General features: G+C 36.8%; 1 protein-coding gene across 4 annotated transcripts in view; it reads left to right on the top strand.

Annotated features, from left to right (window-relative positions):
* Positions 1–60: 60 nt before the first annotated feature.
* The window catches only part of LOC113664560 (dedicator of cytokinesis protein 1), a 40,538-nt gene continuing 21,036 nt past the window's right edge, over positions 61–19,562 (top strand). For all 4 annotated transcript variants that reach the window (XM_089192293.1, XM_027180175.2, XM_027180174.2 and 1 more), the window contains exons 1-30: positions 61–269; positions 367–450; positions 871–911; positions 2,008–2,063; positions 2,838–2,937; positions 3,621–3,713; positions 4,251–4,306; positions 4,630–4,714; positions 5,506–5,541; positions 6,305–6,456; positions 7,254–7,344; positions 8,033–8,093; positions 8,466–8,537; positions 8,736–8,811; positions 9,104–9,189; positions 9,934–9,977; positions 10,422–10,503; positions 10,670–10,723; positions 10,887–10,960; positions 11,752–11,850; positions 12,688–12,760; positions 13,422–13,525; positions 14,339–14,504; positions 14,822–14,919; positions 15,341–15,424; positions 15,873–15,973; positions 16,682–16,763; positions 17,514–17,566; positions 18,291–18,405; positions 18,609–18,679. In XM_089192293.1, coding sequence (XP_089048419.1) covers positions 227–269; positions 367–450; positions 871–911; positions 2,008–2,063; positions 2,838–2,937; positions 3,621–3,713; positions 4,251–4,306; positions 4,630–4,714; positions 5,506–5,541; positions 6,305–6,456; positions 7,254–7,344; positions 8,033–8,093; positions 8,466–8,537; positions 8,736–8,811; positions 9,104–9,189; positions 9,934–9,977; positions 10,422–10,503; positions 10,670–10,723; positions 10,887–10,960; positions 11,752–11,850; positions 12,688–12,760; positions 13,422–13,525; positions 14,339–14,504; positions 14,822–14,919; positions 15,341–15,424; positions 15,873–15,973; positions 16,682–16,763; positions 17,514–17,566; positions 18,291–18,405; positions 18,609–18,679 — 2,432 coding nt within the window. In that variant the 5' untranslated portion in view covers positions 61–226. The remainder of the gene's footprint in view (positions 270–366; positions 451–870; positions 912–2,007; positions 2,064–2,837; positions 2,938–3,620; positions 3,714–4,250; positions 4,307–4,629; positions 4,715–5,505; positions 5,542–6,304; positions 6,457–7,253; positions 7,345–8,032; positions 8,094–8,465; positions 8,538–8,735; positions 8,812–9,103; positions 9,190–9,933; positions 9,978–10,421; positions 10,504–10,669; positions 10,724–10,886; positions 10,961–11,751; positions 11,851–12,687; positions 12,761–13,421; positions 13,526–14,338; positions 14,505–14,821; positions 14,920–15,340; positions 15,425–15,872; positions 15,974–16,681; positions 16,764–17,513; positions 17,567–18,290; positions 18,406–18,608; positions 18,680–19,562) is intronic.

Raw genomic sequence — 19,562 nt, 5'->3', positions numbered from 1 at the left:
ACCATTTCAATGTGAGAGACAGTTGTATCTTATGCGTGTAGGGTGAGGTGAGGAGAATCAACGCCGTCACGCAAACGAGGCTTTATAGGAGAAAGTAAACATGGCGCCGGGCTCTAGAACGTTAAGAGCTTCCGAAATACCAATCTACACCCTTGATTTTCCTCATACCTGTGTTATTCCTTGAAAAAAGCAATGAAGGTCAGCTCAGAGGGCCAAGTATGAAAATATGGATGCCTGGAAAGCGACAAGTGATGCAAAATTTGGAGTTGGTAGGCGTTTATCGTTGACATGTAAAGATCCGCTTTCAGATTTTGAACTTTTCAAGATGCGCGGAACTATATCAGATCTGTCTTTTGCGTCTTGTAGTTGTGTACAATTTTGACGGAAATATTACTCATGGACTACGGTTAACCATTGGCGAAACTGTGCACATTTTAGAAGAATGCGCAGGTAAGCGCGATCTAATTTTAATCATTGACTCCCAGTTGGTATACCAGCAGTCTTTCAATGCCTAAGAATATTTCCTTATTGACCTATCCTGTTATCTGAATCTTTGTTATTGATTTGAGGTTTTCCGGTTTTGCTGTGAATGTTTTACAATGGCAAAGATGGCTTTCCGTAATACTCCTAGAAAAGAATTCAGTAATTTTATCTATGCTTAACTTGATCGTGTCTATTAAAATGTTTAACACTTTTCTAAGTTTGTTTAAATCGCGCATTATTAAGTGTTATCAGTTATCTTCTGTCGCAATGATCATGTCTCGGTCGCGAACGTTTAAGCGTATGCGTGGGCAATCAATGCTTCAGCAACATGCTAACGAATTGAGATAAAATATGTTTTCGTGTTTTTACGGTTTTTCGATGAAACAGGTTGGTACAGGGGATGCACTTTACGAAACAAATCTGTAAAGGTAAGTTCATCGCCTTTCCAGTCAATGCAGAAGTCAGCCTTTCAAGTTTTATTTGTTTATTTTATTAATTAATTATCCAAATATATGAATGCTTCATTCAAATGTAGAAGAGCCCGCAATGAATTCAATCAGGATTTATGTTTTAAGTTAAGTTCATTAGTTTTGTAATGTTTAAGTTTATCTTCTTGGATTAGGAATATAGGAAGAGCTTTTAAAAACGCCTCTCTTACCACCAAAATCGCTAACAGGAACTGCATCTGAGGAAAAGGACCATTGATTTGATTTATTAATTTTCACAACTTTTTATTTTCAATTATACATACTGTAACAGTGATCCTTTCTCAGTTGTTACTACAGTGGAACCCTGCTAACTTGAACTCAGTTCATTTCTTCAATTCCCTTACTAACTTGAACCAAATTCAATTCCCCTGGATTTGACCCCATTTTTTCAGTTTATTAATACTATCTTAACTTGAACTCAATTAACTTAAACTTGCTGTGAACTTGAGTTAATTTTACTTTCCCTTGGCTTGGATTGACTCTGATAACAAAAACTTAGCTAAAACTGATAAAGGTCAAAATATCACAAAAGAGGTGATTGTCTGTAATCACAATGATGTGAATGTGATAACATGTATGAAAACGTAACACGTTTGCTTAATTTCCCAAATTAAATGTTCTCAAAGAAAAGCTTTTATGAAAAAACTAAATGTACTAAAATTACTATTGATCGTGCAAGAATGGTAAAGTCATGTCTCCCTATTAATTATTAGAAGATACATGTAATTGAAATTCAACACCAGCCCCGATAACTTGAACTATTGCTAACTTGAGCTATTTCTGTTTCCATATGGAGTTTGACTTAGCAGGGTTCTGCTGTAATCATAGATTGTGCTCGGTGTGAGATCTTTTGTCTAGGTCTCACAGAAGAGGTTTTGGAATTTTCCAGTCATTGCTTTATAATGTCGGTGAACTTAAAAAAACATTACTGAGAAGTAACCAGAATTAAATTTGAAGTGGTACATGAAATAATGAGATTACTTTAATTTGTGTAAACAGTATCACTTACAGGTAATTGTATTTTTCTTATTGACAGGGTATCTTTCCAGCAACATATATTCACCTCAAGGAATGTACTGTGGAAAATACAGGGTAAATGTAATTGTTTTTCTTTGTTTTGACTTCTGTACATTTGAACAATTTGCAATTACTCAAGAAAATTTTAATTGAAGTAGTAGATAGATTCATTTGATTCATTTTCAACCAACACTTTATCTTTAGCACTTGCTAACTTGTAAATTTATTTTAAAAAATTCAATTATTTCTGTGATAAGCCTATGAGAGTGTTGTCCTGTACAGCATAGGGGAATTCCATTGGCTGATTTGAGTGCATTTATGGCTTGTTATGCATATGGTTGAGCTATTTTCAGTTCTCTTGTTTGGTAAGACGTAAGTCATCTTAAAAAATTTAGTTCCAAATGGGATGGACTTTCATGTTGTTATAGTGAAGAAGATAAACCTACTTGTTGAGAAAGCTTTATCCAGGCACACTTAAATGTGATCATGGGGTTCAGTTTATGTTTTGACTCACTGTAAGTTACTTGTAAATGCCCTGTCCTGTGTGTTTCTAAAAATAAGTGAAGAAAATAAGCTCAATACCCTCATGCAGCTGGTAAAAATGCTTGAGTGTATATGATAATCAAACTGTGAGCTGCAAGGAACTGATACAATTGTAATATCAGCAGACAATTATATTGGTCATGGTATATTTTTGCACTAGGGCAAATATAGATTTTTTTTTTCTTCTTATTATTATCTTATTACTTCCTTCCATCCTCCAAAATATAAAAGTATAAAAATATTAAGTAATGCTGAAATAACTATTACTTTGAAATTTATAAGCCACAAAATTTCCCTTATTTCTAGTACTGCAAGTGAAAGTGTTGTCCCTAAAGAAGATGCTACAGTTAAGGAGCTAACTTTGATATTAAGAGAATGGTTTGTTATCTGGAAAGACCTTTACAAGGTATGGAAATGATAGAAAACTAATGATTATGTATTAAATGCAAATTTGATCTGGAGATAAAACTGAGTCATCTTGGCCATAATTATGATGTAGAAAGACATTTTGCATGTCATATTACCACCACCTACCTACCTCTCCCCTGTGTCCCACCCCACACTCTCCCTTTGATTTCAAAAGAGAAGTAGGGAATATTTAGTGATATGTAGTTAATTTTTTGTTGATCATTTTGAGTTAAAACAGTTGTTATTTTTTAGAAAGTACCTCAAACAGGTTGTAGCTTGTGGAAGAGTCTTATGTAGCACAGTGGTGGAGTATCAGATTGTTGGCTCTTGGGTTCAGTTCCTTGTTGGAGGGGGGGAGGAGGGGAGGAGGCTCATTTTTTTTGTTTGTTTCCATACTTATAATGAAAGGTATAAAGACCCTCTTAAATGTGATGATAATTGATTTACATTAAGAAATGACCCATGTAAGTGGGCTGCAATGGAAGCAATTGTAGAAAAGAGCCTGAAAAATTCATGCTTTGACAGGGCTCAAGTCTGTGCCTCTGAGATATTAGGTAGGTGTTTCTACCAGCTAAGCTAGGAAGCCACACATTGGGAGTGAGACAAATGATTTAGGGTTTTATATAGGAGCCTGTTCACAATTTTTATCAACATAACATTTTAACTCTTGTGCCATTATAGGGAAAACAAGATCGCCTCTTTTTAGCTCTAAAAACAATCATGTGGGATTTAGTGGAGTGCAGGCAAAAGCTAATATCTGGAACACTGACACAGGTACTTGTTTACATGTATCATAGAAAAATGATTTCAAGCTAGGGACACTGTAAGAGTGAGGAAAAGATAATGTTGTATCAATGTGGGAATGTGAAATGTCCTGTTTATTAGACATAAAAGTGTAAGTGACAACCCTGAAGGTATTGTAGGTAGTTTTCAGGTCATAGTTCCTTAACCTCAGGATCTATTAGGGAAATCTGAGAAAATGTCACTGTAAGGACCAGGCATAGCAGGCTAGATGAATTTATTAAATATTTATTTGACTTACCAGATACCCAGGTTCCCCTTCAAGGTTGCTGCATCCACTTTTTGTCCTTTTTTCTGAAAACCTTTCTTCATACTTCTTTGTACTACTGTAGATGTAAATGAAATATTCAAATCCAAGGCAATTTTAAAACATTTCAAGATGGCTGACTTTGTGCCTTCACCTAAGACGTCATTGTTTAAAATAGGAGGAAGATGAGAAATTCAAGACATCTATAAAACACATCATTGAAAGCCTTACATGTTCATTTCACAATGCCATCTATTTTGCAGGACCAAATGGATGACATCAAGAAGAAAGCTATCAATAAAATTGACTGGGGTAACAGGTATGTATGTGCCTTAATAATCATAAATTCTCATTAAGAGAATTCTGTTACTTGTAACAACTGTTCAGTTCAAAGAGTTCACTGTTCAGTTCAAAGAGTGCTCCATACTGCAACTGTACTGGTCACCATGGCAAGTAGGGTAATATTTTGGTAACCACAACAAAGGTCTGTGACAAAGGTCACTAATTTGGCCTATTTCCAATTTATGGTAGGGTCTCTTACCTACACACCAAAGCTGAACGTCCCTTGTAAGAATTTAAAGCAGTACAATGATGCAAACCTAGATATTGTACTAATGGGTATTGTCTTGAATTATTTGCCAGCAAAATGGGGCTGGATCTCATTCCAAGAGTGGATGGAGAAGTGGTTGATGCTGACTCCACAAGTGTTGTTGAACTCTACAAAGTGGTATGTTGCATGTAATTACTGTATAGCCTGTGTGTGTATATGTCAGTAGCCCTTTTTCTACCAAGATCTAATTTTTAGTGAAATGTACTTATTGATGGAGTGGGAGGGCTATACAGGAAAATATTTGGTACAAGGTAATAACATGTGGACTGAGCATAGCAAGGTCTGTGTATTGTGAACAAGAAACAAAAACTTTTCTTTGTTTTTCTTTTTTTCTCAAGGTAGAACAAGAAACTCAAAATTTATTGAAAAATGTGACTTTTTTACTCATTTCCTTTTTTCCCTTTATGTTTTTGCAACAAATCTGTGTGAGTGCAGGGCAAGATGGCTTTTTCTGGATTGGCTCATGTCAACTTGTCCAGCCCTACATGTCAGTTTTCTCTATGGTTTTCTGGATGGGTCATATGTTAATCTTCCTTTCAGCCTTATAATTCTACTTATAATTATTAGTTTGGAGAATTTGGTATTGGATCAACTAAAAAAATCACCAAATTGATATTTTCTTCATTCTCATCACTTTTCTGCTTGATACCGTACTGATTTGATGTAGAGAAATTCTTTCTTGGTACTCATAGGAGTAAAAGGGTTAAAATACTTCTAGGATTGCCATTACATGATAATTTAAATGGCTCACTAGATGAATATCTAATTGACAAACTAACTTTAGTGCTTGGACAATGTTGACTTTGAGATTGAAAGAAGTGATATTCTTATTTTGTATTTAGTGGAAGTAGTTTGACTTGTGGTGTCTTAGACGTGTAATTTGCTATTTGCATCTGTTTTATTTTTAGCATGTTTCAAGTGCTGAAGCTAATCTCCAAGTATCAGTAAGTTATAATTATTGAAAAAATTGTAATATCTTAGTCAAATGTAATTTGAATAAAATAGTATTGATATCGTTTCATTGAAAACGGCTTGTAGTTGAGGATTTGATTTTCACCTATCAATAATTTCCAATGATTGTGCTACTGTCAATTATATTAAATTATTTACTATGGAATATCAGAGGTTGAGAAAATATTCCTTTCAAGGATACCTATCTGTGGGGATATAGTTGACCCTTTTCATACTAGCATCTGTATCTATATTCTTGAAACTCTTTTCTATAAATTTCCTTTGGTACTGACAAGGAGAATTGGCTCAACAATCAAAGCTTGTTAGGTTGGCGATCATTTCCCATATTCTTGTGATCTGAATAATTATGTCATTCAGAGGTGATTTTGTGAGGAGAATTTAAACACTCATCACTCTAAGCAGTCAAAGGTTTAAAGCAGTTGCAGGTAGTTAAACCTGAAAAATAGAATTTAGATGAGCTTGGGACTTGGATACAGCCATGCCTCTCATATATCCATTGAATGGTACTACAGTTTTTATTAGCTGTATTATTCCACATTTTGCAGATAAGGAAAATTCTTGAGAGCTCTTTTGTACCCTCCCCCCCTACAAATAATGTTGAAATAAATATATAACATGGAAAGTGCTTCAGTCTTTCTTTTTGTATCTCTCAAGCTTTAGTTTTGTTATCATAGATGCTCCTCTAACATGCATAGTTGTTCGTTGCACTCATACAAAGTTGTGTAATTATGTCAGGGGAGAGGAAATTTCAAGAAGACAACCACTCGTGGTATCAGCACTGTGATACACCATGTCTACCTGAACATGACAAACTTTACGCACAACATGGATGAGAAGAGCCAGGTGTTTTTCTCCATTTATGATGCAAGGGAAGGAAGATTCATCAGGTGTATGAATGCTTTATACTTTATTTATTTCACCATAAATTTAATTATCAAGTTACCGGTGTGAAAGAAGACTAAAGGTGGCAAGAATGGCCATGAAAAAGCAAAGGGCTTTTACACAATGGGCTCCCTCTTAAAAATATTATTTTTAGAGGAAGAATAGTGACAAATCAATGGCAGAGAGGAAATTGAGCAGAGCTAGAATTATTTTAAATAGTGGGGATAAGTTTCCAATGAAATTGTGGTGTTACATCAGTGGGAGAGTATAACAAGGTAATTTGGTATTATCAACTGAGTTGATAACGTAAACTGGCCACCAGTAAGAGTTTCAAAGCTGATGTTTCAAGCGTTAGTCCTTTGTTAATCACTCTGAGGTGAAGGGTGATTCTTGAAACTTTAGCTTTGAAACTCTTAATGGTGGTCAATTTACATTATCAACTTTGTTGATAATACTAATTCAAAATTACCTTAAAATTATTTTAACTTGCTTATATTTATAAATCATTCTATATAGGTGAAAAATTGGAAAAAAGTGAGAGAAAATTTTAAATAGTGATATGACAACACTATAAAAATGAAACATGAAAGGTTTATGATAAGAGGACAGTTTTCACTTGTGAAGTGAAAGAGACAGTACTGGGGGAATTTTGAATTTTGGAGTTAAGAGAGGTAAAGAATTAAGGATCTTAGAAAGTGAGAAAACATTCTCATATTAGTCTCACACTGGGGTAAATAAAAGGTTTAATTCTTCTCATTTCAGTACCCTTTTTGTTTGTAATTGTGAATTTCTTTATATGCAGTGAGAGGTTTCTAGTTTCTATTGGAAAAAGTGATAGCACACTGAAAGTTAACCAACCACAGAAGATTGAAAACTCATTTTGTGTTTTTACTGTAAGTATGTGACAATGTCAGTTGTCAGATTAATTGTTAACTAAGTAAAGAATGAATGTTAAATGTGGGAACTTTTACAGTTTGAGTAAGACGTTTGTTTGAGGCCTCCAAAAAATCCTAATGTTGTTTGAGAAAAACTGTAATAGATTTCAGCATACAGACTTTGTCCAACCCTGTACATTGTATAACACATATAATATTTTGGAATGAGACTTTGGTTGATAGCACCAGACATGTAGACCTCATTCACAGATGCTAACATCCCACAGTGTAGTCCTGAAACATAACCTGCTTTGGAGGTTGTTGTGAAATTGCATACCTTGTTTAGGATGCAAGACCCCATAAGCCAAACCCTGCTTGACAGCAAATGCCCAAGGCAGTGCCAACCTTCCTTTCAGAAGGAGTATGAATGCCATCATCATATTTTAGGCTTCCATTTGAGAAAGACAACCTGTTTTGAAGGCCATGTGGTGCAATTTTATACCCAGGTTTAGATGCAAGACCCCAACAACCATATCCTGCTTAACAGCACATGACCAAGGGAGTGCCACCCACTGTTAACCATAAAATACACACTAATGTTGGACAAAATCTAAATGCAGTCAGAATTTTTACTATAGAAAGGCTTTGTAAATTAGGCAAACTCAAGAGAATAAATATGCAAATATAACTTTATTTTTAATTGCAGGACCTTGGGAGCAAGGATGTATTAGCTGAAGCTTTTCTTGTTGCTCACATTGTGAGAATAGGTATGTTGCCTCTGAGGACTAGAGCAGTAATTTTGTTCTATATTTTGTATCAAGGATTTTGCTTTCTATTCTATGTGCCATTTGCTACAAACTTTTAACTCAGCCCTGATTCATATTTGTTTTCAAACAGAGCTCCTAACCTCCTTTTTATAGTAGATAAAAATTTTACATGTGTTATGCAGACAATGCACCTTACATTTAACACACCCCCCCTCTCTCTCCCCTTGCCACTTTGTTTATTTCCAACTGACTGTTTGCTTGAGAATAGAGAGAGAAGATTTGGTGGGTTTTAGTGACTTAAGTTACATTGTTTTACCAATCTGTTAACTCCATTTATTTAGTAACCACTTCCAATACCCTTTTATTTCTTAGGGAGAATGCTTACTGATGGTTCATCCAAGAAGGTCTCGACTACATCTTATAGAAGGCCATTTGGATGTGCTGGTGAGCGAAATTTCTAGCATAAAAGTGCTTAAGGGTGTAATGTTGAAACCTCTTCAATTCATTTAAATCTGTCTTCAATGTGGCTTTTGAGGGCCCTTTTTTCATGACAAAATAAACCAACTGTAAAAGGACAGTTTTTTGTGTCAAACAGAAATGTAAATCTATTAAGTAATAGTAAACATTCCCTTTTACTTCAAGTGTTGGATATAGTGGACGTTTTGACTGGAAGAGAAGAGCGTTTGGAAGAGAAGGAATTCCACATGCCAATTTTCAGGTGAGCATATTTTATTTTTCAACTTTTTATTTATTTAAGTATTATTTAACTAACTTTTTATTGATTTGTTTATCAGGGGTGACTCCTTGAAGTCAATATGCCACAATTTACTCAGTTTTTGTTTTAAATAGGCTTGTGAAATGAAAAGGTTTTGTCTGCGCAAAGGTTAGGTTTTGATGGCCTTCCTAGCACGCCCCTTTCCCCATAAGTGTTGACCCTTTTCTGACCTGAAGGAGAAATGGGACAATCATTGTTGGAAGCTAAATGTTTTATTTTTGGGTTTAATTTCCAGTTGTAGTGACAGTGATTTCTGGATGGTCCATGATAGTATCATTAGAAAACAAACTAGCAAGTACAGTGCTTCAAGCTCAAACAGCAGTGAGTTAATAAATTTATGAGTGTTAACCCTTTTAAGGTACATGTTGAGAGAATAAGTCACAGAAATTTTATTTATAAATGTTCAAAATCTCAAGCACTGAAATGATCATGTGGTATGGTGCATTTCTAGAGAGCATGAGAATAGTGAAAGACAATTGGTTTTATCAACTGAGTTGACTATGTAAATTGAGTTTCTAAAGCTATAGGAACTCTTTAGATACTCTTTATGATGGCCAATTTACATTATCAACTCAGTTCATAAAACCAAATTATCTCATAATAGCCCCCACTGATGCAGCAGCACAGTTTCTTTAGAAACATGTCCCCTGTATCCATGAGGATACAGAAGCCTGCTTTCATGTAAGAATAATGTGTAGCAACTGATATTTAGCAAGGTGAAAATTTGTCTTTGTCTATAAATTATAAGTCTTGACTGATGAGTTTTAAGATTTTTGAAGATAATTTCCTTTTTTTCACAAGTTTTTGTAGTTCTCTTTGGTTCTCCGTTTTCAGATTTTAATCATGTAATTGTATTTTCATTGGTCAGCAGGATTGTGCTGGCCATTTAGCAAAGGACAGAAACATATGATTATAAAGTTAAATTTGAGTGTGAATTGCCTGTGTCTCTTCCCAAACTTCAGTGGTCGCATTCTGTACTCAAATCAAACTCCTGCCAACCCCCTCACTCCTCTTTGTAAGCTGGCTATGTAGGAAAATAATGGCAAATATTTACTTTTTTTCCAGGTATCTCTGTTTCCTTGAGAGTGTTTCAAGGTGATCTGGATAAGGTAAACCTTCTGTGTTACTCTCATAGTTCTTTATTTTTTACAGAATAGAAAGGTGGAAGGGGTGGGGTGGGACAGGCAGAGTAAGCATATTCTTTAATAATCTCTAGTGAGAGGAGTCTCCATGTGAGAGGTTTTTTTTTTAGTAAAAAGTCATGCTCACCATGGAGTCTCCATGGCCTAGTGGTAGAGCACCAGAACACAGAATTGGAAGATCGGAGGTTCAATTCCTCATTGGGACTCAGAATTTTTTCCTTTGTCTCATGATTATGACTAGACCAAAAAATCTTTCTGTAGGTTTTTCATAACTGCAAACTGGGTATTAATATCCTTATCAGGAATTCTTATGACAAATTTATCAAAAATTTTTGTGATTGATGGTTGCGTGTATGTATCTGTAACAGTTGTGGTTCAGTGAAGCTAAATCAATGACATGTTTATTTTCAGATTCAAAGTGAAAATCCCCTTGTATTACCAAAAGGGATTCCAGTCGTCAGAAAGTTAGGGTTTCCTGATGTTATCATGCCAGGTTGGTATGACACATTTAGTTGTTGAACTTGTAATGTATATGTCTGAAATAATCAACTGCTAGCATCTTTATTAAATTAAATTTTTCTCTCACGTTCATGGTTAAATTCATTGAATTTTATCACTCATTTCAACTCAGAATGGATTGATACATTTTATCTCCACAGGTGACATAAGGAATGATCTTTATGTTACTATTGAAAGAGGAGAATTTGAAAAAGGTAATGAATTCAAATAAAGTTTTTTAAAAAGTAAGTCTCTTGACTAAAAAAATCTTCAGCTAGGCTTCCTTTAGTAATATCTGCTATGATATCTGATTAGGGCCTAAGCAAGAATTTACAGTTTGAACAAGAATTTGAACATGGATTCTTTCTTTCTAATTAGGATCAGGAAAAACTACATCCAAAAATGTTGAGGTTTCCATGTGTGTCCTTGGACCCAAAGGCAAAGTGATTGAGGTAATGGTTATTCATGAAATATTGAAGGCCAAAGATATGAAGGTGCGGCTAAGAGGTTGACACCTTAGACTCTGGGTGGAGTGGTGTGGGTTTGAGATGTAGTCAGGCCAGCAAGTTGTGTTCCTGGGCAAGACACTTTATTTTCACAGTGCCTATCTCCACTCAGGAATATAAATGGATACCAGTTAACTGCTAGGAAAAGCTGACAGTGGGGTAACCCAGCAATGGACTTGGATGATATCCAGGGTGGAGTAATAATACTCCTATTTGCTTCTTGGTACAGAAACTGGGATAAGCTCCAACTGAATAGGCCACTGTGCCATGCCTAAGGGCAGACTTTACAAACCAGGAGGAAGGGAACTTCTGCCTTTGGATTTCATGATATTTTGCTCTACCACTAAGCTAAAGAAAACCTTTTTATGAGCCAGTTGGTATACTAGGTTCATAAGTGAACAGTGTCCAGCATACTGTTAGGTTCAGCAACTCAGTGCTTTCACCTTTGCTGATTATTGCTGGGTGTGGGATGTTTGTCTCATGTGAATCCAGCATATGGCCTGGATGTCAATTAGTTCACTATAGCTGAGAGTTATAGCATCAGACTGCAAAGATCTGATGTTCAAATCTGTGTGGGAAGGCAGACTTTTACTTTTTCTCATCCTCACAGTGTATTTGTGTCTATTGTTGCAACTAGGATACCCATGCAGTGTCAGTTTATGTTCAGGGATGGTAGTTATTTGAAATGTAGATTAAAAATGAAACTTACATTTTTGATTTTTGTGTTTTTAATTCAGGATTGTATTTTCCTTGGGGCTGGAGGTTCCAGTGTAACAGAATATCAGTCCATTATCTTTTATCACAACAGCAGCCCAAAGTGGAATGAAACCATAAAGGTGAATTATTAGATTAGTGTCTGAAACTTCCTAACCCCAGGGGAATGGTTACACAGGCTGAGTGACGTGTTGTCATGGTACTGATATAAAGCATAAAATGCTAACTCTTGACCCTGATAATGAATTCCATTAACCCCTATGGCCCCTAAGAGTGACCAGCATCTAATGTCTCCCTTCAATATCAGCACTGAATCAAACATCAAGGCAGCTCTTGATTGTTAAACAAATTCTCCTTGTCAGCACTTTAGGAAATGTATAGAGAACAGTATGGAGAATATGCATACTGATGCTAGAGTGCAAAGGGTTGAGGTTGCAGAGGCATCAGTCACTCCTACTAACAAAAGTCCTTCCCAGGACTCTCACGCTGGCGATTAGATTGTGCCATCTACGAACAGCATATGTTACAAACAGCGAACAAATTTGTGCTATCAAATTCAAACAACTGAACAAGTATCGTACTCCCATTTTGTGCACTGATGGTATTGTGTATGTCTAAATTGAATCGTACATGTAGTCAAAGGGAATTTTATTTAAACTACCACATTGAAAATTGTTACAAAACAGTATTGGTTCTTGCCTACGATGTGCATTCATCGAGATGCAAAAGACATGGAAAGTTTCAGAGGTCTTATGAAGCTCAATTTCCTTGTGGCTGGATCTTGAGCAACACTTGCGTATCTTTCAGTCTCTAAAAACCTCCTGCGTGCTAAGTATCTCAATGGACGTGCTCTGACCAATTGTTATACATAGAATCACTAATTGCCAGATTCGAAAGATGAACATCACATTTCGGTATAAGTGGTTACTAAATATTTTCCATCTATGATTTGATAACAGATACAGCTTCCCTTTGAATTGTTCTTGGGAGCCCATTTGAGATTTGGCTTTAGACATCTGTCAAAGTTTGAAGGTTTGTACTTTGTTATAGTATTAGCAATCAAGTTTTGAAAATAACTGTAAACGAACATACCATGAAATTCTTCCTGAATCAGATTTAAACCATTTACTGTCCCATCTTAACCTGTATTACAAAATAAGAAAACGTTATTAATCGTGGTTGAGTATTAAGAGCCTAAAGGCACATTTATACCGGAGGAACTTTATCCTGGTATCTATAATGGGTCATTCCTAGTGGAGGAACCTTATCTTGGTATCTATAATGGGTCATTTCTATCGGAGAACCTTATCATGTTATCTCTAATGAACCATTTTTACTGAGTGACCCTTTTCCTGGTGTCGATAATGGGCCATTTCTGCTGAAAGAACTTTATCGAAAGCGCGAAAAATGTTTTTCATCCTGCGGGTTTCTCACCCTTCGCGCTTTCCTCGCGTCCTCCTCGTGCGAGTTTACGCTCGCCTGAAAAACGCAAAAGAATTTACGCCTATCCCGCAGGTTAGTATCTTGTGATAAGATTCGTCGAAGGCCCCCATATAAATGTCTGGGTGAAGAACACAACACAATAACTTTCCTAAGTTCCACTACACTAACCTTGAAGCCTTTCCAGCTGCGACAATTAAAAATTATGACAATTTGTTTATTTGAATTGTTTTAACTTCATTTCAAAATTCAGAAAGGGAGAAAGCCGACAAGACATTTGGTTTTGCTTTTGAGAGCCTGATGAGAGCTGACGGGACTACCATCTGTGATAGTACACATGACCTGTGTGTCTATAAGGTGAGTTTAGCTTTCATTGTGACAAGTGTAATCTGTTCTGGTACTGTACTTCAACTAAGGCTCAAGTATTACGAAGCGTTGATTAGATTTTTACGAGTCTGGTTTGATTATCTGGCTACGAACAACTTGACCAAATAAAGTTTATGATCTGCATAACACAGTAGACATTGTAGGTATAACGTGAACACAGTACATAGCTCGATTGATTCACACAGCAATTCCTTTGAGATGGAACTCTTAATTGTGTCAGAGAAGCCCATTCAACAGCTGAAACCTTGAACGTTAAACATTCAATTTCGATCTCACTCACTCACTCACTACCCTTTGTGCTAATAGAGTGTAAAGTAACACCCCTGTGAGTCACTTCCTTATCGTGGGGTGTAGTCATCATCCCGTAGTAACTCCTAAAGTGGTAAGAAAGTCTTTTATCCCTCGGGGTCGTCCATTTTTGATAGGTCAGAGGCCAAGGGTTTGACGACGACTTATCCCCTGGTTCGCCGGGATGGGAAATAGGCGCAGGGCTAACAACCCTGTTTCGTGAAAAACAAAACAAAACAGACAAACAAAAATAAAAACAGAAAAAAGCAAAAATAAACTGTATGGGTGTTTTCCCACTCTCTAGACCAATTTTGTGGCTCAAATGTTACTGGGCCCTTTCGCACTGGTAAAATTTAGAAACACTGAATGCACCATGTATACGATGTACATTCACGTGATACAGAGCTGAGACTATGATCTACCATACACGCTCTATTTGTTTTCCTTGATTCTGCTTGTCAGTCAAAAAGAGCAAAAATGTTTTTGCCTCTACAGTATGATGAAAATTGTTTCTATGACTCGAAGACTTATCTCCACATGCCATCAACTTTGTCAAAAATGGCAAACCATACTATTGCGGGCTCAGATCGATTGGTACGCAACTCAAAGGATGCCTTTTACATCAAAACGATAGTGTGTTCCACAAAGCTGACTCAAAATGGTAAGAGCCTATAAATAGTAAGCTTAGGACAAAATGCATTAGGAACGGTAGCTAGGCGTTCATCCTGACCTTACAAAAATGTTTTTTCTTTGGGGAGAAGGGATTGTTTGTTGGTCTTCCTCGGTGTTCTTTTTCCTTTTGGGAGTTTTCACACACACCCCCCCCTCCCCTCCCCCCGTTCTTGAACAAAACCCAAAACTCTAATTTCTAATTAAACCGGAGAGCAGTGGCTAAGGAACAACTTTCTGTATGTAATATCCGAGTTATTTTTTATTTACCCTTTTAACAAGTAGGTTCTATCATTGATATTTTTTCAGTTGATCTCGTTGGTCTGTTGAGATGGAGACAACAGAAGCGTCAAATCCCATCGGTGTTAACTTCTTTGCTGAAAATCGATGGAGAAGAAATTGTTAAGGTTATTTTGATTGCTGTTGTTGGTTTTTTTCTCGTAATAATTTCGATCGATCTGATCATTCATGGAAGACAGGAAAGTAATAGAGTTCACCTGGTTATTGTAACCGGGTCGAATGTATTGCTTTATATTTTGTCGAAACATATTTGATCTTTAGCCAGGGGTTTGATCTTTACCCAGAGGTTTGAGTCATTGACGGTAAACTTTTCTTAAAATTGACCTGATGAAGAAAAGGGACTGCCTCGAGCTGGTGCAGTGTTAAAGATATCGAGGTTTTTATTTAGTAAGAATAAACTTCTGGTGATTTTTTTAAAGCAAGACTTGGGGAAATCAACTTACAAGCCAGCGCGAGAATCGAGCCATGGGATCGACTTACTAATAGCCAACTGTACAAATTACTTATTTGTGTTTGATAATTTCACAGTTTCTTCAAGACATTTTTGACGCCCTGTTTGCCATTCAGAACGAAAGTTCAGAACAGTGTGGAAACCTCGTGTTTCAAGCTTTGGTGAGTGAAGTAAACTGGTCAGCAAAACATTTACGTACGGGAAACGCATTTCATTGATGCATTTATGTGAAGAGGTCAGAAACAAAACCAATATGAAGAGAGATAGTTTAGAAGGAACTCTTGTGGGATGAAGATAGCGAGGTTAGGACAGGAGATATTTGTATAGGAACAACTTAATTTTTGCTGGAAGAGCGTGGATGTTTTAATTTATAGATAAAGCTTTTATTGGGTTTTAAGGAACAAAACTCTGATAAAGCGCTTTGCCTTTCTGGTAAGTAGATGTATGGTTAGTAGATCTCTTTGATCGTACCACGTCCGTGACGAATGAATAACAATTATCTTCAACGTCATGAGTTCATGCCCAGGGCAAATGAGTTGCTTGAAATCCTATAAAGTAAATCAATTCATTATTGGATTTTGATCAGCGCTAAATTCGTTGCTTTTCCAGGTTTTTATCATCTGCATTTTGTCTGCTGAAAAATATCAACACTTCCAAGATGTGCTGACGACATATATTGAAAAACATTTCAGTGCAGCCTTGGCGCACCGGTAAGTTTGTACGACTAGTGTACGGTTGGACGAGAGCCGTGAAAACTGGGGCGAGTGAACCAAATCAAGGCTTACCGGTGAATCTGCCCGATAGATGGATGGACTGTTTCATTTCGCTTTTTATTTTCTTCGTATAAGCTTTCTTCAGAAATGATGTGTGGCGGAAGATGGCTTCCAGAGGAAGGGGTAGTTATATTTTCTTTTACATGCTCTGGGTTGTTTTCATTGGTTAAGCCTCGATCTTCCCAGATCCGGTTCCTTTACTGGTTTGCTGCAGATGAGTTCAACATCTGGATGCTCCTGTTTAACTACCCGGGTGTTAATCAGTCTTCAACTGGTTTTCCTTCCTCTTGAAACTCTGTTCCTAAAAGTTATACATTTCATGTTTAACTGGCATAGCGCTCAACTGAACATTTTACAAAAACCTAAATTATTGTTAATAGGATGTTAGGTTGAAATGTCGTAAAAATAACTATTAAATGCTGTTAAACCAAAATTGTTGCTTCCTAGTACGACTGTCTCACTCCATTTATATTTTGCATTAACTTACTGTTGTTCTTTTTTGTCTGTTTGTTTTTTGTTGTTTTGTACTTTGTGCATTTGTTGCATTGAAATTTTTATCTTCAGTGAAGACTTCCATTTTTGTTTGGCTTTTTTTCTTTTACTTCATTTTTTGTTTTGTTCTTTTACATATTTATTTTGCCGTAGGAAGCTAATTAACCGCCTGAAACAGACCCTGATATATACAGGAGAAAACGATAAAATGGATAACCTCAGAAATACCTTGACGGTAATGCTAATCATCATCCACTAAAAGTTGATTTCCACTTTAGACGAAGTCGAAGTCGGAGTCGTATTCAGAGAGACAAAACGATATGATCCGGTGAAAATCAAACCAATGGAATCCAGGGGCTTCAATAAATTTAATTTATTTTTTTGGTAAAAGTGCCGTAAGGCGAAAACCCAAACACGAGCGCCTGCTCGCAGGGTCAACAGACGGGGGTGAGAGGTCTCATGGGCAGCGGTAGACCACCGGTAACCGGCTTTTAATGAAACCACGTATGGAATCGCAAGCAGAATACAGATGCTGACATTATCTGTTGCTCATGATTCAATGAAAACTAGATTTTTTCAGAGTCGTAAGCAATCTGAGGGCCTTAGGATTAGCATTCTTATTGGTTGGTTCTTCTGCTTCTGATTGCGACTCCAGCAATCTGGTTGTCATTATATCCTTGGCGTCGTGGTCCAAGGTGGAATCGGAAACGTTCGGATTTTTCTGATTCCGTTCGGCTCATGATTCCGCTTATGATTCAGATTTTCCCGATTAACTTTTACGGCTCCGACTTAGTCTCCGTCACTATTTGCAACTACGCTTAATTTTTCTGTTTAGACAATCAGTCACTCAAACAATTTTTTTGATGTTGTATTATTTTATTAATATTTAGAACAGAATAAGGTTGTTTCATCGACTGCCGGTCTTTTCACCTATTTCATCTGGTTGGGTGTGAATCTAATTCCATTTTCTCTCTTTTTTTTCCAGGCCTTAGAATATCTTTTTAAATTCATTATTCAATCAAGAATTCTGTTGATCAGGCAAGTAACTATTTGTACTTCTCTTGTGCAATACGCATTTGCTAGGGCACGTTTCGACCGGGTGTCATGAAACCAACACCAAAGTGATCCTAACAGCCCCGTAGATATCCAATGAGAAGTTAGGATTTGTTTTATCTTGCCCGCTCGTGGAGACAGTCATGATATGAAATGAAATAGTGATCGTCATCTGTCGAGACCCTAACTGGCGATCGTGTATTCTATTCGAGTATTTGTTTGTTTTCGAGCACTTTTAGTGAATTTTAGGGAAAGCCAAGACCAAAATAATTCTTAAAACAGCTGACTGGAACGAAGATAAATTTCTCAAGGAATCGAGAATCAGTCGTAGAAACACGTGATCTGCTCCGAACGCAAGAAAGCGCGGGAAAGCGCGGGAAAACGCGAGGTGAACAAGGTGTGGTTGATTTCATGTAAGCGTCTGATTGGCTGACTAGGTGACACGAGTATTCTCGACCAATCAAGTGCAGGGAAGCAAAACTAGTTTTGTATCAGATTCTCCTGACACTCGATGCAAATTTACTCCATTAATTGTTATTGCCTGGTTTCCATTTTTTCCTCCTTGCCTCGTCTATCGCCAGTCCTCTCTGTTTGAAAGATAAGCTCTGTTTCATGCATTTTACTTTTCCATTATTAATATATAATTTGGGCGTAGAGGAAACCTTTACTTTGATATAATCTCCCAAACAGTTTCTTTTCTCTTTTTTAGCATGAATAGAGGACGAGATGCGAAAAGTTACGAGAATTTTAAACAAGAGCTGGCCTCCGTGTTCACTGATCTTAACGCACTGATATCCTCACGTCTCCCAGACATAACTTTAAAAGTACGTTGTAAACGTTGCTTATCTTACAACCGACATAGTCTCCAAGTGAAAGGAGAAGTATTCTCCAGGAACTAGATAATGTTCCTCTTATTATTAAAATCTACCCATAGCAAGTTTTTGTTATGGGTATTAGATTTCGAAAGCCGAATGTTTTGCTTTGAAAGCAGAAGTTAATTAATTTATTTTCATTATTTCTTCGACAGTCTCTAGCAATTGTGAATTTTTCAGGAATTTATCAAGATTCTTTGAAAGTGTTTAGCTATGAAGAATTAAGGTGACAAATTGTTTGTTCTTAAGTTATGTCAGTCCAGAACTGCCATCTAACCTTTAATAACACTTCAGACCCGGTCAGTTCTCATTTTTTTCACTTTAATTATTTTTTAGCGGACGGTTGATAACTTTAGCAGTAGGACGGCAACGCCGAGGAAGAAGTCGATCTAAGACTTGAATTTATATCTTTAGTTAGAGTTTTACAAGTAGCTGGACGCGTCTACCGTCTCTCACGGCGTTACACATTTACTTCAGGATAACGTATGCGAGCAGCGTTGAGTTCAAAATGGAAGCTTGGCAATTGGCCGTGGGAATTTCCGTTCTCAGAGCGCGCAAATTTTGTTGATTTCACGCACTGAGCGACTGTTTTGCTCATAAGTATTTTGTTTTGCCACGTTGTCGTTGCTGTCGTAGTCGTGGTTTGCTTAAGGCCCGGTCAAACGCGCGCAACATTTCAACGCAGCGTCTTGCAACAGTAAGGACCTTTCGCAAACCACGACGGCGAAGGCAAGGAGAACGTGGCAAGACAAAAGATCTGATGAGCAGAACAATAGCTCAGCACGTGCGTTTTAAAAGGTGTACATTTCTTAGCCGCCCTCTGCAAAATAACAACGTGAAATCATCAAAATTTTCGTGGTCTTAAAAAGGGAACCCGACGGCAAATTGTTTAAGTTTCCATTCGTACTCCACGCCGCTCTCATACGTTATGCTGAGAGTAACTTGTGTCGCCGTAAGAGATAGTAAACACATCCAGTAATTCGCGAGATTACAACTAAAAATATATATTCATTTTTAAATCGACGTCTAAAATCGAAAATATAAGTGTTTTGCCCAAGAACAAGACACAATGACCTGGCCGGGTCTCAAACGCGCACTTTTTGACCTGG

This window comes from Pocillopora damicornis, chromosome 13 (assembly GCF_964200805.1).
Source record: "Pocillopora damicornis chromosome 13, jaPocDami1.2, whole genome shotgun sequence".
Lineage (NCBI taxonomy): Eukaryota > Metazoa > Cnidaria > Anthozoa > Scleractinia > Pocilloporidae > Pocillopora > Pocillopora damicornis.
Note: the sequence above shows the minus strand (reverse complement) of the source record. Positions and strands in the feature narration are given on the sequence as shown.